The 23,534-nt window shown below is 39.3% G+C and overlaps 1 protein-coding gene across 1 annotated transcript in view; it reads left to right on the top strand.

The window, feature by feature from the left end:
- Nucleotides 1–6,458: 6,458 nt before the first annotated feature.
- The window catches only part of LOC127415831 (monocarboxylate transporter 10-like), an 85,203-nt gene continuing 68,127 nt past the window's right edge, over nucleotides 6,459–23,534 (top strand). Inside the window, exon 1 of the mRNA XM_051654811.1 lies at nucleotides 6,459–6,915. Within this exon, the coding sequence (XP_051510771.1) occupies nucleotides 6,591–6,915 (325 nt within the window). The 5' untranslated portion in view covers nucleotides 6,459–6,590. The remainder of the gene's footprint in view (nucleotides 6,916–23,534) is intronic.

Below are 23,534 nucleotides of genomic sequence, written 5' to 3'. Positions count from 1 at the left end.
ATGCCAGTTCTAAGCTTGGAGGTACAGATTCTCCTGACCAAAGATGCAATAGAGAGCGCACTGACAGGTGAAGAGCAGAAAGGCTTTTATAGCCATTATTTTCTGACTGCCAAAAAGAGCTTTGGATTGTGGCCCATACTGGACTTGAGACCATTGAATCGGAGACTCAGGAAGTCTCCGTTCAAGATGGTGATGGCTCCTGTCTCGTGTCATGTCAAAAGTGCGTTTGTGAGGAGGGCAGGAGAGACCTGGATTTTATCATTTGAGTCTGAAGGAATATGAAGACATCTTTATGGATCTAAACTGAGAAATAGCCCTGTATCTCATTGCAGTCGTAGTGTGCATGTGCCAATCACCTGTTTAAGTGTGCACAGTCAAATGGAGCTTACTTTGAAAGGCTTTGCGTTCAACTGTGCACAGACACTAAGCGTTCACGTCAAAACCAAAGTATACTGTGTGCTTAAGCCCCTTAACTCTCTTGACACTCACCAAGATGATCAGATGCAAACTTGTCACCACGGGCGTGTCCAAAGCCGGCTGGGGAGCCCTGTGCACCCAACATTTGATACATGGACAGGTTAATTAACTATGTGGCACATAAACCGCCTGGAACTGTTGACTATTGGCTCTGAAAGCTTTCTGACCAGACGTACAAGGGTGTCACATTCTGATTCCTGTGGACAACACTTCAGTTGTAGCATATATCAGTCGACAAGGAGGTCATACCCAGTGCGCAGCACAACAGCAGAGCAGATTTACTCTCATGGCAGGGTCCCAGGGCCGGGGAATGGAGAATCCACCCTCAGTCAGTTCAGAGCATTTGGGAGGTAATCGTGGAAGTCGAGGTGGGTCTGTTTGCCTCCCCACAGACCGCGCATTGCCGCCTATGGATCTCCATGACACAAGCTCCATTAGGCTTGGATGCCATGGCTCACAGATGACCAGCAAAACGCAAATATGCATTTCCCCCCATCTACTTGCTACATCACCTATTGTGCAAGATACTGGAAGACAAGGAAACAGTGTTGCTAGTCGCTTCAAAATGGCCCAATATCCACTGGTTCCCAGAGATGGTAGACCTGCTAGATGTTTCCCCATGGGAAATTCCTTTGAGGACAGATCTGCTGTCACAGGCTTTGAGGTACATTCTGGCATTCTGAGCCAGAGCTATGGAGACTGCATGTCTGTCTGTCTATCTATCTAGTTCTGACACTGGAAAATAATGAAAGCATACAATATCCTTATGCTGTAAATACAACAGGAGTGCATCATTAACATCTACAGTATAGGCCAATACCCTGTCAGTCACCAGCACATCCTTGTACTACATTAAGAGTCTCCAAACCATTTATGATCAAAAGATTGTTTAATTACAACACATTACACAGTGCATAATAACAGTTCAAATTAATGCACAGATAAATAGAAAATCATATTCATAGCAAACTCCTAAATATTTATACACTGTGTATTATGTCAAACATTCAGAAACATTAACCCTTTCAGAAAATTACAATTCTTACCTACCTGAAACACCTGCCTGTCTGCTTTCCTCACCCAGAAAATCAACTGATCATTTTTCTATGGACACCACTAACATCTCCACTGACTCCACATATGACTCATGATATTTCAAATTTTCAAAATTCATACCATAGTTTTGTGTGGGGAACAGACCTACAGACCGAAACTGCACATGTTGTCAGCCACTGACTGTGTCCTACAAAGTTTTATTCCTGAAGAGTGCACTTGATGCTCTGGAAATAGAATACTCCAAGCATCTGCATTTAAATCTCAGAACGTTTCATATCTATTTGCAGACATTTTACACTGTATAGTTATTTTTAATAGAAACTGATAATTGCAAGGATTCGTACCTGTGAATGGAAATCTGCCTAAGCAGTATTTATAGAACTACTATTAAAATCCTCGTCTAGTAATAATAAATGACTGTGATTGGCCCATCCTAGACAGCGCTGAGAAAAGTAACAGGTACTACGTGTCAGCACCGTCAACGTGCTGTTTTGTATTTAAATCTCATAACGTTTCATATCATATTGGAGACATTTATACTCTGGAGAGTATTTTTTTTATTTATTTTTTCTCCCCTTTTTCTCCCCAATTTGGAACACCCAATTCCCAATGCGCTCTTAAGTCCTCATGGTGGCGTAGTGACTCACCTCAATCCGGGTGACGGAGGACGAATCTCAGTTGCCTCCACGTCTGAGACCGTCAACCCGCGCATATTATCATGTGGCTTGTTGAGCGCGTTACCGCGGAGACATAGCACTTGTGGAGGCTTCACGCCATCCACCGCGGCATCCACACACAACTCACCACGTGCCCCACCGAGAGCGAACTACATTATAGTGACCATGAGGAGGTTACCCCATGTGATTCTACCCTCCCTAGCAACTGGGCCAATTTGGTTGCTTAGGAGACCAAGCTGGAGTCACTCAGCACGCCCTGGATTCGAACTCGCGAACTCCAGGGGTGGTAGTCAGCGTCTTTACTCGCTGAGATACCCAGGCCCCCCCTCTGGATAGTATTTTTAATAGAAACTGATAATTGCAAGGATTCATACCTGTGAATGGAAATCCACCTCAGCAGTATTTATAAAACTATTATAAATGTCCTCATCCAGTAATAATAAACAACTGTGATTGGCCCATCCTAGCCAGCTTCACATCATGGGGGTGAACTAACCCCAATTCTATGCCATTACCACTACGCTTTTTACTACTAGTAGCATGGTGTTATGGTATATGGCTCTGTGATGAGGAGGAGGGCCGTGAGGACACACGGCCGGCCCTGGATCGGGCAAATCAGCCGGCAGGGGGATAAAGATGAGCCGGAGGTGCCAGTTCAAGAGAGAGAGAGAGAGATGCACGCGGCCGTGTTGCATGTGTGTCTGCGTTAGTTTATGTTTGTTTTATGTTGAGTTTTAGCGTTAAGCTTTACGTTGACTGTTTAGCCGGTTCCCGCCGCCTCCTTGCCAATCCTTTACCCCATTATATTGGTGCCGAAACCCGGGAGGGAGGAGGGATGCACTGTCATTGAGCCTTTGCCGCTGCCATCCACCAGAAGCGCGAGGTGATTCCATAGCGTCAGCTACTGACACAGTGTCTTGTTCCCTCCTTTCAGTGAAACAATTGTAAATCAAAGCAAATGTGATTTTGTTCCCACTTTTTGTTTGGTGGCTAAGTGCTAGGATTGTGTCATGGAGTTTTGGAGTTACAACAACAACAACACAATAATAATAAAGTGTTTCCTAGCTAACCTTATTTAGCACATTTTCAAGTGAGGTAGAAATTGTTAAAAGTTCTACAACAGTCACTCATATTTTTATTTAGACACTGTTTATCTCTGATTTGCTCATTTGCATTTATGCATTTGGTAGATGCTTTTATCCAAAGTGACTTACAGTGCACTTATTACAGGGACAGTCCCCCTGGAGCAACCTGGAGTTAAGTGCCTTGCTCAAGGACACAATGGTGATGGCTGTGGGGATTGAACCAGCAACCTTCTGGTATGTGCTTTAGCCCACTACGCCACCACCACTCCTTACATCTTATCAGATAAAAAAAGAGGGTCATACTATTGTTCTTACATTGCGATTTAAACCAGGTATGAGAGGTGCCCTCCAAAGATATGTCAGCCAACCCATTGTCAGCAAATGCAGATGCCAGAGACTATTTAGCCCGACAAGGAGCACTTGTATTAAAATCAATAGGAGAAATTGGAAGTCCCAATACAGCGCAACAATGCCCCACCCACTTATTCAATGCCTGGGTTCCAGAAGTATTTTTCACATTAATTCTTTGCATAGGCCTCTCATAAAATCCTCCATAAAAGAGTTGCAAGTAATTAACCAAACCAACCAGCTCCGAGGTGAATCACAACATCACAAACTTTGTTTTAAAGCCAAAACGTATTTGAAAATCAGACAAAAAGACAAACGTACAAGGCTGTGTACTTTTTGTCTTTCACGAGAGTACAAACAACAATCCCATGAAGCATTGTTAATTATGTAATTGAATAAAAAACAATGAGAATATATTATGATTATAAGTATAGAAACAATATATTTTAAGTTTATTATCAAATATTCAGATATGTACAATTAGATAAGTAGTTTAAGGGTGTAGGGAGACCGACTCGATTATGTTACTCAGTGCATCATGGGAGTGAGTGCTCTCTTCCAGGTGTTGGTCACAGTTCTCTGACTGGTGAAGTGTTCTCTAATGTACCATGGGTAATGAAGTTGTTTACCAGGAATTCTGCTATAAAACACTATTTTTAAACAAAGAAGTTGAAACAATGCAGACAGATGGCTTCAACAGAAGCATATATCATTGATGAACAACCTCGGCACTCATGGTAGGTCTGTCTTGAAATGTTTATAAGTTATCGCTGAAAATTAATTTGTCTATGGAAAAATTTAATGGGATTTTTTACTTCCGGAACCAGACTGTTGCATTCTATATGGCGTATGTAGAAAAGGAAGTCCCGCCTAAGGCCGTGTGTCCACCAAAGCATTTTTTCTTGAGGCCAGCGTATTTTTTCAATTGTTTGCAATGGGAGTGCCGTGTATTTAAAAAAGCCAGCAGCGTGACGAGGTGTCGAGCGTCTATTCCATGCTGAGCGCTGCACGCTTGCCGTTTTTTTTCTTCTGGTCGCCGAGAGTTGAAAAATGTTCAACTTTGGGTAAAACACAGCGCTCGTCACTGCCACTTTTTACCCAGCTATCCAATCACACTGGAGGAGGGGTGGGACAAATACCACACCGACCAACCGTAACATCCTACCTGTACAACGACTGAACTGGAGAAGTTTGCTGGTCTCTTCATGTCTGTACCAGATGGCATTCCCTGACTTCCACAATATTAAAATGAAAAATAAAGCTTCAGCCTTCCCTTCATCTAGAGCAAGGGCCAGAGAAAGTACTCTACCTTGTGCTGACATTTTTACATTCACTTGTTGATAATAATACAAACTATCTGCCAAATGAGGTACTTGCAACACATTACTTCCGCGGATATTCCGTATCATAGCAACCAAAGCGTCTCAGCTGAAAAAATGCTGCGCCTCCAAAGTGCTCTCAAGCGCTCCCAGCTGGGCTTTTTCAGAAGAGCGCCTGGCATTTTCAGCTGACAAAGGCTGTCTCGTTTGAAAGGATGCGTCCTCCGGAGGTCGCATTTGTCGGCCGTATACGTCATCGAGGCTGTCTCGTTTCATTATTATTATTATTTTTTTTTTTTATTGGGAATGCAAAAAAGGTTAACAATTGTATAAATATAAGTGCATATACATAAAAGGCATTGACAATAGATAAAAAAGAAAAGAAAAAGAAAAAACAATAAAAAAAAAAAAAAAAAAAAAAAAAAAAAATGAGACAGCCTCGATGACCTATGCGGCCGACAAATGCGACCTCCGGAGGACGCATCCTTCCAAACGAGACAGCCAAAAAACGCTTTGGTGGAGACACGACCTTACAGGTAAAAGAGCCAATCACCTTTTAGATACAGACATGCCTGTCTGTCATCTTGAGAGCTCGTGAGTATTAGGTGGACCCTCCTGAAAAATAGCATTTTTTTTTTTTTTTTTTTTTTCATGATTTGAGCTTAAGAAGCACAATTTATGATACCAGTGTTGTCAGATTTTACTTCTGATTTGAAATATGGTCTTGATCGTAATCTTGACCTACCGTTTTGGAGATTTTGGTCTTTCCCTCATTCAAGTAGATAGGAGCTGTACTTTTATGCCGATTGTATCCATAGAAAAAAGCTGCCAGGGAGTGTTCCAAAGATAGCGACTGAGTGGATTGCCTTGAAAGGAACTTTGGCGGACGCGCAAAAATGATTGACATGCAGTGAGCGCTTCTAATTAGCGGGCCGCTCAGGAGGGATTTCTCAGGACACTTATTTTCTGTGATATTTGTCTGCTAGTAATCAGTTAGTCGCATTGTGAAAGCCATGTGGACAGTACGTTCGAAGCTCGTGTTATTTTGGGCCGTGTGTGCAGAGTTTACTTCTCCACTAAAGGGCGTCAGTGTGTTGAGGGTGAGATGGCTGTGACGTAGACTAATTGATGTAGTCTTAATGCAGTCCAGCTGCAGGATTGCTGGAGTCTCTATCGTGTTCAACTCAGCTGCAGCTGGATTCTATTGTGTGATTTAGTCAGAAATACAGTACTGCCATTGTACTGGAGAGCTGGTTGTTTTTTGACAGATTTATTCATTCAAGTTGTGCATTTTTTTTTTTTCAATAATAAAGAGTTTTATTGGCTAAACTATGTGTCAGTGTGTTACATTATTGTACATATAGCGCACATTAAGCGTGTGCCAATGCAGAATTACGATAACTTCAGGAGCTTGATGGAGATTCAGTTTGATCCATTCTCAGACAGTGTGCTTGTAGCCCCGCCTCTTCCAGCTCAAACTATATTTATACGTTATTGCAACAGCAGCAAGAGCAGACTGACTGACTTCTGGAAGAAGTCTGGAGATGTTTGTTTAGTTTCAATTTGACTTTTGACAGGACCGCACGCATCCCTGAGCTGTCATTAGAAATACAGCCGTTGATTCGGGCATGACCGAGGACACCAGCATGACTGAGAGCGAATCAGACGCGAAGGAAGTCACCGCGCCGAAGGCGGCTGAGGTGGACGGGGAGCAGTCTGAGGTGAAGCGCGAGAACGGGGGCAGTAAACTCGCCCTGAGCGACGAGAAAGCCCCAGAGACCGGCCCAGCAGAGTTCGAGCCCCCCGAGGGCGGATGGGGCTGGGTGGTGATGCTGGCCGCTATGTGGTGCAACGGTTCGGTGTTCGGGATCCAGAACGCGTTCGGCATCTTGTTCGTGTCTCTGATGAAAGAGTTCGGCTCCGAGGACGACGAAGACCTCCGCTTCAAAACCGGTAAGAAACGCAGTGGGGAGCCTTGAGTGGAAGTGACTGATAAGTTTGAGACTGCGTCGGTTTTCACGGAGACTCGCACTGTTAGTCAATAAAGTTGTGCTGCACGTTGTGGGTGAAGACGAGCAGTAGCGGTTTTAACCACCACGCAAACCACGCAATTGGGGCCCCGGACGTCGGGTGGTCGCCCGCCCGCCCCGGTAGGAAAGCTCCGCAAAAAATGCTTGAGGGGTGACATGTTGTTCTGGGTACACGCGCGAATACGCGGTTGTAAGCGCTCTTGGAGCGGTTCACGTTAGAAGCCGCTGGGGTCGGGACAGCTGAGGTTTTTTTTATATGTAGGGTTCGGGTTTGTAATTTATGAAAAAATATATAGGCCGTCCGAAATTGTTTCGCGCACGCGCTCTCACTCATAGATACGCGCAAACGGATGAGTTAGGGGCTGTTCACACCGAAAGTGTTTTTGCCTACGTCTGTTCTGTTTTGCCATTGTTTTCCTGTGTAAACACGCGCTGGACGAACGTCCATACCTGCTGCACCGCGTCTCGCTGTTTCTTCAGTGTCTCCCGCAGGACTGGCACATTTTTAGACACTATGTCAAGTTAATAAGAGCTTCAGGTTTCAGAAATGAGGCTTTTTTTTTTTTTTTAGCACAGGTGTCACAAAGATTTAACGTTCTGAACAAGTTCAGGTTGCAAAGAGGGGGCTGTTACAATTATTCCAGATTGTTCTGCAACAAGCAAATTTCAGCGCTTGATAAACGGCAATGTTTTATTTCCTTTTGCTCTAGTGTGCTGAGGGGCCGTCGTGCTTTGTATGTTTATTGTTAGTTATGAATGTTGCCTACATAAAATACAGCCTCAGCATCAGAATATAAACTCCAGGTGAAAGTAAAGACAGGAATATATTACTATTGTATACAACAAATCCTCAAAGTAATAATAATACTGTGTCATATTATAATGGCAAACTGGAAAACAATATATACTTGTTGGGTTATAAAATTAATAAATAACAACTGAATTCCAAAATGTTACTGGTGAAGTAGTTGGTTTTGCACACCCTGTTCAAAAAAAATGTTTTGTATAAATGTATGTAGGTAAATATAGCTTTTTTTATTACTGTATTGTGGAAAAACTGGAAAACATGTATTAATTATCTTATTTCATTAAACATTTTGAATATACTTGGCTACAATGGTTGATAGAATGAATTTAAAATTATGATTTAAAATATATTTTATGTCATTTTTTAAGCAAAAATTTTCAAAATGGAGCCCCAGCTTGGTCGGTTTCTTGGGGCCTCAGAAATCGTAAACCCGCCCCTGAAGACGAGGCTCATGTCACTGCGGTGATCCTCATCACTGTAATAGTCGCGGTGACAATGAGAAACTTCAGATTTCAGGCATAACATCAATGAAAGTATCTTTCAGTAAACATGAATTTACTTCACAATCTTCCAAGGTCTTTAATGCCAGCTGTGGAGTGATATTTACCAGATGTCAGTTAAACAAATCATGTTACGAGGTATATATCCACCGAACAGCCATAACATTAAAACCACCTGGTGCCAGATGGGCTGGTTTGAGTATTTCTGTAACTGCTGATCTCCTGGGATTTTCACACACAACAGTCTCTAGAATTTACTCAGAATGATGCCAAAAACAAAAACTCTGACCCCAGCTTAGCTGGGATATGTGAAAAAAAGAATTTCACTGTATATGTGCAAATGTATAATGTGTGATAAATAAATATAATTATAAAAAATTATAAAATTAATTATAAAACATCCAGTGAGCAGCAGTTCTGCGGATGGAAACACCTTGTTGATGAGAGAGGTCAACAGAGAATGACCAGAATGGTTTGAACTGACAAAGTCTACGGTAACTCAGATAACCACTCTGTATAATTGTGTGAGAAGAATATAATCTCAGAATGTTATTCTGAGATGTGGGTTGGTGGTTTTAATGTTGTGGCTGATTGGTGTGTGTGTGTGTGTGTGTGTGTGTGTGTGTGTGTGTATGTGTGTATATGTATATATATATATATATATATATATATATATATATATATATATGTATATTTATAATCTGAAACGAACCAGCTGCTTATAGTGGAGCAGAAGGGAATGTTTTAATGCGTTTATAGTAACAATATACCATCAAAGGCTTTCATATAATCCCTAATCAAAGACTGTTTATTAAAGCTGTTATAACACATTCATAAGTGTGTGTGTTATTATGGTGTCCAGACAAAATCGGGCATCAGAAAGCTTGTTATAGTTTAACAAGACTACAGTAACACTAACTTAATGTTAACAAATCAGAATTAGTTTAACCCTTTAATGCATAACTCGGGTGTTTAGTGACCCGGGACATCATTCCACCCCCTGTACCTCATCCATTTTTTGAAATTATGCCCACACTCTTTAGTATTCCTCAATCTTTCTTTTCTGAATAGTGTAATAAAATAAAAATACGATTCTTATCATTTTAACAACTGCTTAATTACCAAAAGTGTATAGGGTCATTAAACACCCTAGGTGTGTAATAGTGTAACTTTTTTGCTCTTCCATAAATTATATTCTTATGATTTTTACATATATGCAGTATATACAAGTTTATTATCACAGGATATCTATTTCTTTGTTTAATACAAGACAAATAAATACTATATTCATACTAATGATTACTTGCCTATATCATGTTGATTTTCAGTGTGACAATAGTGAATTGTCAGTATCTCATATGTACGTACACATACATGTATACATTACTCAAGGTGGCGCTGATGTTTCTGTGATTGACTTGATTTATTTGAGAAAGAAGAAACGTGGAAGTAAACTATAGCATGTATAACACATGAACAGTATGAGTTTGATCATATAATTTGGGGGTACTGCTGAAATTCTGTAACTTGTGCATCTGTTTAGACTCAGTTAGTGCCTAAGAAAATACACGTGTTATATGTAGCTCACTATGTGTTTGAAAGCAAGTTGTGTCTAATGACATTTCGGTGTGGAAGTAATGAATCCTAGTCTAGATTTGTTGCATTATCTCTTTGATAAGTGTAAAATAATACATTAAAATATATCAGAATATATTCTATTCTATTATCGCCTAATTGTCTTGAAAATAATTCTCATACAATGCTCTGATAGCACCACATGTTGCTCTTTAGTCTTCACATGGCCGTCTAAAGAAATAATGGAAATTAAAAATGAAAATTCTGTCATAATTTACTATAATCATATGCACAAAAGTTGAAATTTTTGAAGCATATTTTCATCGCTCAACTATACGACCCCAGTTGTCTGTCAAGCTCCTAAAAGGACAAAAAAGCAAAACAGAACCATAAAAAAACACAATAAAGGAGTTTTTGCAACTTGTGCACTATATTCCAAGTCATACGATAGCTTTGTGTGAGGAACAAACTGAAATGTAATTTGTTATTCACTGATAATCTTGCCCTCCACTGAAGCTCACAGCTATCATATGTCTTCAGAAGACTTGTAGAAGACTTGGAATGTAATGCATTAATCAAATTGACTACTTTTAGCTGATTTTTTTTTTTTTTTTGGTAAGCTTGAAAAACCTGGTCACATTAAAATAGAGCTGCACTCTGAAAACTCCTCCCCTTTTCTTTAAAAAATTTCTACTTATTTGTTCCACTGGAAAAAAGAACAGCATACAGATCTGGAAAAAAACATGAGGGTGAGTAAATACTGACAATTTTAATTTTGGGTGAATTCTTCTCTGAAGGTGAGACTGTGTCTCCAGCACTGTAGGAACAATAAACATTGTGATTATAATGAAGGTTTTTGTCATCACCGTTATGGTGTAAGTAGTTTAAGCTATAAGCCACTTCAAGCAGGAGGTGAAATGTGTTCAAGTCATCAACACAACAATAAGGTCAAATTAGGCTGTGAAACATTCCAGCCATTGTCATGTGTTTGGCTCTGCCAAATTTGAATTGTGCAGTTGGGAGTTTTTGTCACTACGATGTGACTATTACCTGAAAGTGTCGTAGATTGTTTCCTTCTTTGCATCTGATTACATCTCCAGACATCAAGTCAGGCTGTCTCTCATCCCTCCACAAACACACACACACACACGTGTACATTGACTTGTGCCAGCACAGGTCAGAGGTCATTTCCCAGCAGCTGATGTCTGCAGCAACCCAAAAACCAGTAACTAGTGACTGCCACGCAATGCCCTACTAACTACCTCCTTAGCAACCACATAGCAAAACCATAGCAACCAAAGCTGACCTCAAACTATTGTCAACTTTCAGGCAAGGGTTATTAAAGCCTACATTCAAAGTTGGTCTTGATGAATTCTCATTTCTTAGTTTTCCACTCAAACCTCTCTCTGACTGAGGATGTCAACACACAAGGAATCTGTGGTGCCAGTAGAGCAGCTTTTCCCATCAACACAATGCATTATCTTAAACATTAAAACGTCCTGTTTTGGAGCACTTATGTCAGCAAAATGTAAATCAAGGTTTCTATAGAGATGCGTGTGATGGACAGAATATACAGATGTTATGCATAATGATTTTAGGTCTGTATTATGTGAAGGGACATCTGTTTCCTCTGGTTATCTCATTTCTGTCTCACAGAAAGTTATTGAATTACACAAAGACTGTGTTTCATATTCTTATGACAGCATGTTGACATGAAATACTAGTTTTCATGCTCTACTCCAGTGGATCACAAACTGAAGGGTGCCATGGAATCTCTACTCAGTTCAGTGTTTTATTTGTCACTGATTTCTGGCAATACCTGCATGCTGTTTAACTACTGTCAACTGCTTTCAAACGCTCACGTGCATGTCTGCGCATGCTGTATAGAGAACAGTGAAAGAGTCAAATGTGCTTCTTGGTCAAAATGCCCATCTTGATGTCATATTAATGTGAAAACAACGGTTAATGTATTAAGCAGACAGAACAAAAATGTTTATGTGTAAATGCAGCCTAATAGACCTGCTGCTATCTGTTATAAGCCTATCATTAATTTTAATTAAACAGCAGTATTGATAAGAAAAAGAGAAAAGCACTCACTGTCCTCGGCGGGAGATCTATAGTAGCTGTAAGCCCAATAAATTAATGTATATCTAATAATCACACAGTTAATGTCAATAATTAAAGTAGTTTTATTTTGCATTAGATTACTTTTGAAATGTTTTTATATTACGATTTTAAATGTTTAATTATTGCTGTTACTGAAAACTATAGAGTACTGTTGACTCCGTTCTCTGTTTTATTACAGGTTTTTGAATAATTACTTGAAAAGCTTGAAGCAGTGTTTACTTCAGAAACACTTGAAGGCTATATTGTTTTAATTTAATTTGTTAATATTAATAATAACTTTAAACTTTATAAATAGAAGAGTGTTTTCAAAAGCAGTGGTTTAAAAAAAATAAAAAATAAAAAAACACTAATGGAATACCACTACTTTGCTCCATCTAAAACTATTTAAAACTTTTATAATTATTATAAATTCGGTTTTTATGACCTTCGATCTCTTAAAAAGTAATTTGTCCCACTGCAGGACCATTTCAAATGAACATGGAAAACAAAAGAAATGGTGACATAAGATACAGTATGCACATTCCTTGGCCTATAGCGATTATTAAATACATTTTTGATCGCAGTTATTTGTGATAACCATGATTATTGGGCACTTTAAATTCCCATCAAATTTTACTGTCCAAATAAGGGAATCACTGTTAATTCCCTTATTGGGATATTCCCTTATTGTTTGTGTAATTGCATATAATATACACTACCTGGCCAAAAACAAATTCGCCCTTTGGATTTAAATAATGGTTATGATCTGGGGTTGCTTCAGTTGGTCAGGTCTAGGCTCAGCAATGTTATGCAGCAACAAAATGAAGTCAGCTGACTACCTGAATGTACTAAATGACCAGGTTATCCCATCAGTGGATTTTTTCTTTCCTGAAGACACGGGCATATTCCAGAATGACAATGCCAAGATTCATCGGGCTCAAATTGTAAGAGTGGTTCAGGGAGCATGAGGAATAATTTTAACACATGAATTGGCCACCACAGAGTCCTGAGCTGAACCCCATTGAAAGTATTTGGGATGTGCTGGAGAAAACGTTACTGGGTGGTTCGACTCAATGCCATCAATACTGCATTTAGCTTTGATTACGGCACATTCATCGTGGCATTGTTTCAACAACCTTATGCAATGTAACAACATTTATTTCCATCCAGAGTTGCATTAATTTTTGACTGAGATCTTGTATTGATGATGGGAGAGTCGAACCACTCCGTAAAGTCTTCTCCAGCACATCCCAAAGACTTTCAATGGGGTTAAGTTCAGGACTCTGTGGTGGCCAATTCATGTGTGAAAATGATTCCTCATGCTTACTGAATCACTCTGTCACAATTTGAGTCTGATAAACAACATATTGTTTTGTAATGAGTGTAGTAAACAAAGTAAAGCTTCATGTAAGCTAAGATAAATTCAAATTACTTCCGTGTTTGGGTAAATACTGTATAAAATGTGCTCATTTATTAACTATTATATACAGTGGTTGAACACTTGGGGCTCACTTAAAAATATCTGAAAGGCAAACAATGATCATAGAGTTTTCCTCAGAACATTTCCTGAACCACATTTGAAATAAATTTTAACCAGCTGGTGTCAGGGTGATTTTTAGTGCATGTGGAAGTCATTTCCTAGCCACATTTAACAGTATTTTATCATTTCAGACCTAAAAAACGTATTTGTGTGAAATGTGTTACTTGAGAATAATGCTCGTGCTATTTTTCTATAAAGGAAATGGCACTTGGTTTGATATTTTGTTATGTAATGGCGGTGGTGGTGACGTAGTGGGCTAAAGCACATAACTGGTAAGCAGAAGGTTGCCGATTCGATCCCCACAGCCACCTCCATTGTGTCCTTGAGCAAGGCATTTAACTCCAGGTTGATCCAAGGGTATTGTCCCTGTAATAAGTGCACTGTAAGTCGCTTTGGATAAAAGCATCTGCCAAATGCATAAATGCAAATGTAATCGATGTATCAAAAATATAAGGACTAAATGACATCTGTGTTTTAAGATTTTCTATTCTAGATAAGAGAGTGCTAGCGCTGGGCTTCTCTTGCTGCAACAGTTCTAAGAAAGGAAAAACTGCCAAAAGAAAATCAATGCTGTTGGCATGAATGAATTGATGTTTCTAATTCAGAAGTACAGTATATTTTTGTAGAGTGGATGTTTGCCCCAGCATATATACAGTTGAGGTCAGAAGTCTACATACACCATAGCCAAATACATTTAAACTCCTGACATTTAATAGTAGAAAACATTCCCTGTCTTAGGTCAGTTAGGATCACTACTTCATTTTAAGAATGTGAAATGTCAGAATAATAGTAGAGAGAATTATTTATTTCAGTGTTGGGCCTCATGTATTCAGATCGTACAGTCGTAAAACCTAACTCAGGCCCACATACCATGTCATAAATTTTACTGATAAAAATCACGGCAAAATCAAACAAAGGGAGTCCAAAACAGACTACAAATCCCATGAAGCCTTGCTCACTAAAGGATCGAACTCTCAACTCCTATTGGATGAGGCACACAACAGAACGCACCTCAACCATGACATCATCAGGAGTAGAAATACCACTGAAATGCTTCCGGGATTTGCTTCCAGCAACTTTGCTCGCCGCGTGTAGACGCAGCTCATTGCTGCTCTCAGGTGCAGCCTCGTGGCACAAGGAAGTAACATCTGACTTGAAACTGTGGCCATACAATCTTCATCTCGCTGGACGAGTTGAGATTACTCTGTGTTCCACCGAACACACTTAACGGATCCGAAGGAGATCGCCGATCAATCCGCATCTTCATCCGTTTTGCCTGCAGAAGTGAAGAGATAAAAGATTTCTCTTCCATCTTCAATCAAGTCGACGTCGCAGAATCAGCAGCCATACTGCCCTCCGACAGAGCGAGGAAACGGCCTCCCGTCATCACCCGAGCCTCGAGGAACCGAGTCGGAGTTAAAGGACAGATGAACACACATTCTGCATCCCATGCGATTCAAGTAAGAGGTTTACGTCTGGGCAGAGATAGAATATTATAGTGTGTTATTCTTGTGTATCAAGGTTATTGCTTGTACAGTTTACGGACCACCGAGTCCGCTCATTGCGATTAATACTCAGGGTATTAATTATCACGAATGAGATTTGCTGTATTGTAGTCTAACCTCATTGGACTGTTGTGCATTTCTGCCATCGCGGGTGAGACCGGCACATTAAGTTTATCCATTAAAGAATCAAAGACCACGGGACGGTTTACGAGCCATCCACCGCGTCTCTGAGTGATAAACTAACAGCTGCTTTCTCTCCCACGATCGCAAAATCGGCTTTGAGACCGTCACTTAATTCTCTCTCTCTCTCTCGTACCACACGCACGCGCGACCCCTCACAAACATTCACGCACACATTTTTGGCTAGTAGATAGCTTTGTGATAAAGCTCAGCTTTGTCCCTAAGCTATCGTACAAGCGGATACATGCGGTAACTGGTAGACGCCATTGACTGTTTTCTCTCTGCCCACATTCGCAGCCATATTCTCTGGCCGGAAGTCTCGTGTGACATACTCTCTACGAGAGTCACATCCACCATTTTGTGCACGTCCCTCCTTACACACACACACCCTCATGTGCTATAGGATTATTTTGATTTCCATATCTAATCATATCACTGTTTAGTTTGTAGTTGTAAGTCGGAAGTTTATTGACTGCATTGTATTAATTATTAATTGATATTACTGCATAAATAAACTTTTGTTTATATTACAAAGAGAAGTGTTTTGGTTTGTTTTGCATACACCGGTGTCATGCTGACGGGATGTCAGTGCTCGGATTCAAGCCTTCATTCATTGTTTTTTCCCGAAAATCGATATTCTTCGGATGCCGATTTTCCTAAGAAAACAAACTAATATTGAGACTGTTATACTATCTGGTTATTAGTCCCTGATTCCAGGGTGGTGCCCCGTAAATATTAATCCTTATTAATATTCTATTGATTTTTGATAATTGATAATTATCTTTGATGATTTTTGAATTTGAATGATCAATAAGCTAGTGTTAATTTTAATTAATGTTTCATCGGTGTTAATGATTAGTGATTATCTTTGATAATTGTTGATTTAAAGGATTAAAAAAACTAACATTGATTCTCATCAATGTTCTATTGATTTTAATAATTAATTATCTTTGATAATTATTAATTATTGCTAATAACCAAACCCGCTCCTAAAAGTAGCGCACTACATTTACTGGAGCCCCATATGAGGTTTTAATGAGTTAGATTAAATTAATTAAAATATTAATTAATAACTAAAGAAATAATTATCAATTATTTCTGATAGTAACACTGATCTAAACAACCAGTAAAGCCCTACATCAGCTTTTATTCCTTTCATCACAGTCCCAGTGGGTCAGAAGTTTACATACACTTTGTTAGTATTTGGTAGCATTGCCTTTAAATTGTTTAACTTTGGTCAAACATTTTGGGTAGACTTCCACAAGCTTCTCACAATAAGTTGCTGGAATGTTGGGCCATTCCTCCAGACAGAACTGGTGTAACTAAGTCAGGTTTGTAGGCCTCCTTGCTCACACACGCTTTTAAAGTTCTGCCCACAAATTTTCTATCGGATTGAGGTCAGGGCTTTGTGATGGCCACTCCAATACTTTGACTTTGTTGTCCTTAAGCCATTTTGCCATAATTTTGGAGGTTTGCTTGGGGTCATTGTCCATTTGGAAGACCCATTTGTGACTGAGCTTTAACTTCCTGGCTGATGTCTTGAGATGTTGCTTCAATATATCCACATAATTTTCCTTCCTCATGTTGCCACCTATTTTGTAAAGTGCACCAGTCCCTCCTGCAGCAAAGCACCTTCACAACATGATGCTGCCACCCCCATGCTTCACGGTTGGGATGGTGTTCTTCGGCTTGCAAGCCTCACCCTTTTTCCTCCAAACATAACGATGGTCATAATGGCCAAACAGTTCAATTTTTGTTTCATCAGACCAGAGGACATTTCTCCAAAAGGTAAGATCTTTGCCCCATGTCAACTTGCAAACTGTAGTCTGGCTTTTTTATGGTGGTTTTGGAGCAGTGACTTCTTCCTTGCTGAGCAGTCTTTCAGGTTATGTCGATACAGGACTCGTTTTACTGTGGATATAGATACTTGTCTGCCTGTTTCCTCCAGCATCTTCACAAGGACCTTTGCTGTTGTTCTGGGATTTATTTGCACTTTTCACACCAAACTACATTCATCTCTAGGAGACGGAATGCACAAGTGTTTGTAGCCTGCTAGCCTGCTTAGCATTGCTTATTCTCATATGTTCATCGTTTTATCCGTTGTCACTTTACCGTGTGTTTCGGGTTTTTCCGCTTTTCTACTCTTTCATCTGTGTGTATTTAACCTGTTGCTGCTGGTGCCTAGCTGGAATCTGTTTGTAGCCTGCTAGCTTTTTTAGCATCGCTTATCTATCTGTTTAGATAGATCTGCCATTTTTCAGCACACATCAGGTTTTCCCCCACATTATTCTCTAATCGCGATTCAACTGCGTGAATTTTCCACGTGCATCCGCTTTCTATTTTTATCATGATTAAACTGTGTGCATTTTACAGGGCACACCCATTTTTATCCTCTGTGTTACACGGATTATTTCATCGATCTCAAATCAACGCTTATCAAGAACAACCATAACAACAAACAATTGCGTGAGGGATTCACATCAATCTCAAACCCTCACCGCTCAGGAACAAACAACAACAACAAACAATCACGGTAAGTCATGGCATCTGCTCATGTTATTTCTTCTTGCATTGCATGTCACGTTTATGTTAGCTTCTTCCGTCAGCAGTGAGGGATTCACATGTGATAAATGTAAGGAATTAGTCAGGCTGACAGATAAGTTTAATGAGTTAGAGACATGCATCCAAATGCTATTGGAGGTCAGTGAGAAAGATACTGTAGATTGTAGATACTGTTTCGGATGCGGGTAGTACAACGAGCAACACACACACTTTGGTTCCGGCTCTAGAGCCCCTGCAGCAGGGCGTTTGGTTGACATCTCGGCAGCATACTCGCTCAGCAAAGTGACACCACTCTCCCGTTCCTGTTAGGGTTTCCAATCAATTCTCCCCACTCAGTGATGCACCCACAGAGAATCATGTTGAAAGAGCCTTGGTCATGGGATTCTATTGTAAGGAACATGGAAATAGAGACTCCAGTCACTATTGTTAAATGCATTTCCGGGGTTCGAGCGTCTGACATCAGATCAAATGTACTAGTGCTGGCTAATGCTAAATGTAGATTTTCTAAAATTGTTATTCATGTCGGCACTAATGATGTCCGGCTTCGCCAGTCGGAGATCACTAGAGATAATGTTAAAGAGGTGCGTGAACTTGCAAAAACGATGTCAGATACTGTAATATGCTCTGGTCCCCTCCCTGTTCGTCATGGTGACAAGGTTTATAGTAGATTAGTGTCACTGAATGGCTGGATGCCTGAGTGGTGTCCAGAGAATAGCATAGGATTTATAGACAATTGGAAGAGCTTTTGGGGTAGACCTGACCTGCTAAAGAGAGACGGCTCTTCTCTCTAGTAATTTGGCTTATAGTCTTAATAATGATAGTATCTGACTATCTGCCTTGCGACGTCACACAGGTCACATAAACTACAACATATAGAGACTGTATTACCTAGATATAACAGCGAAATACCTCTAATTTTGTATTCTTCCACTTGCAAGCTGCTCTCTTGAGAGCATGAGTGTGATCATTGTACCATGGTGCGGTGCATGGAAGGATAGTGTTTGTAGCTACAGACAGGCACTAAAAGCTGCCAGGTCAGCATATTTTAGCAAACTCATAGAAAATAACCACAACAATCCTAGGTGTTTATTCAGTACTGTGGCTAAATTGGTTAGGAATAAAGTCTCAACTGAACCAGATATTCTGTCACAGCACAATAGTAATGACTTAATGAATTTCTTTACTGATAAAATTGAAATAATCAGAAATAAAATTGGAATTATGCAATCATCTGTCACAGTACCTCAGAAAACAGTGTCTCATAATTCTCATAAAGCCACAACATGTATGTTAGATCCAATACCAACTAAGCTCTTAAAAGAGGTATTCCCTGTAATCTCAGAACCTCTTCTTAATATTATTAACTCCTCATTATCCTTAGGACATGTCCCAAGAAACTTTAAAATGGCAGTTATCAAACCGCTTATTAAGAAGCCACAACTTGATCCTGGAGAACTGGCTAATTATAGACCGATTTCAAATCTCCCATTTATGTTGAAAATACTAGAAAAGGTAGTGTCCTCCCAGCTGTGTTCATTTCTACAGTGAAATAGTATATATGAACAATTTCAGTCAGGATTTTGGCCCCATCACAGTACAGAGACTGCACTTATCAGAGTTACAAATGACTTGCTCTTATCATCTGATTGCAGCTGCATTTCACTTTTAGTGCTTTTAGATCTTAGTGTTGCCTTCGACGCAATAGATTACGACATTCTCTTGAATAGGCTAGAGAATTATGTATGAAATTTGTGGACTTGCATTAGAATGGTTTAGGTCCTATATAGCAGACCGCTACCACTTTGTCTGTGTAAATGAGGAATTGTCAAAGCAAACAAAAGTTAAGTATGGAGTGCCACAGGGATCAGTTTCAGGGCCTCTGCTTTTTTCCTTGTATATGCTTCCACTGGGAGATATTATCAGGACTCATGGAATAAATTTCCACTGTTATGCCAACTATGTTAGGTGGTATATTTGATACCAATCTATCATTTGAAAATCAAATTACTAATGTTTATAGAACAGCATTCTTCCACCTAAGAAATATTGCTAAATTACGACACGTTCTCTGTTGCTGATGCCGAAAAACTAATTCATGCGTTCATGACCTCAAGACTAGATTATTGTAATGCATTACTGGGAGGATGTCCAGCAAGATCAATAAATAAACTTCAATTGGATCAAAATGCAGCTGCCAGAGTGCTGAGTAGAACCAAGAAATATGATCATATTAGCCCAATTTTATCATCGTCACATTGGCTACCTTTTAAATTTTGTATTAATTTTAAAATTCTGTTAACTACGTGCAAAGCTTTGAATGGTCTAGCTCCGCAGTACTTAAGTGACCTTCTACCATGCTATATTCCATCACGTTCATTACTATCACAAAATTCTAGCCTGTTAATAGTTCCTAGAATATCAAAATCCACAAAAGGAGGTAGATCCTTTTCATATTTGGCTCCTAACCTATGGAATAGTCTCCCTAACACTGTTCGGGACAGAGATACACTCACTGAGTTTAAGTCTAGACTAAAGACTCATATATTTAGCCAGGCATACACCTAATTTATCCATCAACTCACAATTAGGCTGCTTTAGTTAGGTCTGCAGGAACCAGAAACCAAAAACATTGATCATGATCAATAACTCTGCAATAAATTGAATGGCATCTGTGCTGATATTATTCTATTTGTATCCCTGTCTCAACCTCGGGACTCCTATCCTGAGGTCACCAGAACTGGCTGGATCCAGCTCCATTCCTGCTTCGTGTTGGACTCCACTGCTAAGTGTCTCTGAGTGATGATGACTAAATGCAGCCGTTGCCAGCCAAATATCACTTCAGTCTATTACAATGGACTTCAGAGGATGAACTGATGCCAACTCCAACCATAAGACATGGGATACATCATATGCCTTTGCCTGAACATTGAACTTAGGATAGACCTCACTGAATTACCGGCCGATTGAACTGACATGCACCTCACTGATATCTGCCTGCATCACCTTGGTCTAGTGATGGACTACACTCTTATAATGGAATACATAGACTATCAATTAATTGCCAACAAAAGCCTTCATCAGCCAATTAACACAGGACAATGCATCTATGCGAACTTCTGCAGTTAATCCAGAATGAACTTCAAAGACATTAGTCATTAATCTTACAGTTCATACAAAATCTTTGTATAAACACTGGCCCTTAACACTTACTTAGTTTACTAATTTTAAACCATGACTTGCACTATACATAATTAAGTAATACTGGCATTATATTCATGATGTTAGCCAGAGGGGGAACTGGCCCCCACAGTGAGTCTGGTTTCTCCCAAGGTTATTTTTCTCCATTAACCAACATCTTATGGAGTTTTGTGTTCCTTGCCACAGTCGCCATCGGCTTGCTCACTGGGTTTCTAAATACAATTATTATTTAATTACTTATTTTTAAACACAATTCTCAATCGTATTTTATCAAACCACACAATGATGACTCTAAGACATTATAGATATTACAGTTTCATTTTCTGTTAAAGCATGATTTTCTGTAAAGCTGCTTTGAACAATGTGTGTTGTGAAAAGTGCTATACAAATAAAAATTACTTGACTCCTTCCTGAGCGGTATGATGGCTGCATGGTGTTTAAACTTGCATACAGTTGTTTGTACAGATGAATGTGGTACTTTCAGTCATTTGGAAATTGCTCCCAAGGATGAACAGGACTTGTGGAGGTCCACAATTATTTTTCTGAGGTCTTGGCTGATTTCTGTTGATTTTCCCATGATGTCAAACAAAGAGGCTCTGAGTTTGAAGGTAGGCCTTAAAATACATCCACATGTACACCTCCAGTTCAGTACACCTCCTATCAGAAGCTAATTGGCTAAAGGATTTACATCATTTTCTAGAATTTTCCAAGCTGCTTAAAGACACAGTTAACTTCTGACCCACTGGAATTGTGATATAGTCAATTAAAAGTTGAACAGTCTGTCTGTAAACAATTGTTGGAAAAATTATTTGTCATGCACAAAAAAACAACTTGCCAAAATTATAGTTTGCTTATATTAAATCTTCAGAGTGGTTGAAAAGTGGGTTTTAATGACTTCAACCTGTGTGTATGAAAACTAATGACTTCAATGTAAAAGTGCGCTCTGTAAGTTTTTCCTCATGGAAAGTTTTAGCCCTAAAGAAATGAATTGTACTTCTGTAAAATTCAGTATGTGTAAAATCCAACATTCACATGATGAAGATGAATATGACCTATATGAGTATTCGATTAAAAGCTGTTTTATTTTATATGGTGCTCTTGCCTTTTCTGAAACCTCAATCATGGCTGAGTGCATCGGCATTACTAATCAAAAACTATTGCTATTGCATGATGTTGCACCACACCGGTGTCAGTATAAGTCCAAGACAACTGCCATATCGACCAGCACAGCATAAAACATTACTGATTACACATTAGCAATACTGAGCACACTGGTATAAAGGTGAACTGTGTCACTTTTGCGGCACTACTGTCACCAAACAGAATAGCAACAGTAAGGACTTTTCAAACAGCTTTTTTTTTTATATGCCCCCCCCCCCCCATCTGCCATTGATTGAACAAACTCCTCTAACTGAATGCGTGTTGCTTCAGTGGTTCTAACAGAACCCCATTAAGAACTGACCTTTGTTTTGTACTACTACTCACAAGTTTCTGTCCAATAGCATAAAACAATAGCATCAAATCACTTTAAATCATCTGTAACTTTATTCTGTAAATCTCACAATACTCCTGTAATGCTGCTCGGAATTGTACTGTTATGTGAAGAGACATTCTGCTTGCCCAAAAGGCCTGTCTAGACTGGTGTTGTTGCTTTAGAATAATAAGCAATAAGCCATGAGATCAAACAGTAAACCCTCTTTAACTGCAGAAAAGTCTTGCCACTCGAGTGGATTATTGCTTTTATAAAACGGCAGCAAGAGCAATATGATACAAGACAACAGTGTGCATTTAATATTTTCATTTATTTTTAGTAATAATCAGAATAAACAATCCTTCCAAGTATTATCATTCAGTAGTCTAATGGTATACTGTTCAAGGCTAGTGACTTGACACGTTTATATAGAATGTTTGTAGGTGTGTGTTCATCCAATCATAATTTATTGTCCAACTTATCTGTTTTATATTCATGCATTTATGTTGTTCAAAATATTTACTCAGCATCTCTATCTGCAGAGACTACACAGCACTAAATAACGTTAAGGCAGTTACCAGGTGGCTGAGAACACCTACTGATTCCACATTTTAGAACAATAGTAAAGTCATCAAAACTAAGTAATAACACAGATGGAAGTGTGAGAATTCTGAACTGACCAAATTTTTTTAAATCAAAATCATTTTTGAGTAATATTGATGGAGTTCTCATGAATGCTGGACACTTGTTGACTGCTTTTCCTTCACTATTCACTATTTCAAAATCAATTTTCTATCTGTGTTCTATGTGTTCATAATAATTCAGATCATACATCAGTATCTGTGAATTTATCTGGTGTCTGTGTTTCCACTGTCACTGCAAATCAAGATTGGTGTCTTATCTGAAATAAAAATAACACAGATTAGTTTATTGCTCTGCATTATCTGGTTTACCTTAACTCTTTCTTTCTGTTATTGATTGTGCAAATGCTTGGTAGTTTTGCTGTTGATAGCAGAATTTAATTGAAAGGGAACACAGTAGGAAAGGGAACTACAAACTCAAAGACTGTGTCATTTTTAAGAAGCTACATTTGAATG

The sequence above is a fragment of the Myxocyprinus asiaticus genome, chromosome 25 (genome assembly GCF_019703515.2).
Source record: "Myxocyprinus asiaticus isolate MX2 ecotype Aquarium Trade chromosome 25, UBuf_Myxa_2, whole genome shotgun sequence".
NCBI lineage: Eukaryota > Metazoa > Chordata > Actinopteri > Cypriniformes > Catostomidae > Myxocyprinus > Myxocyprinus asiaticus.
Note: the sequence above shows the minus strand (reverse complement) of the source record. Positions and strands in the feature narration are given on the sequence as shown.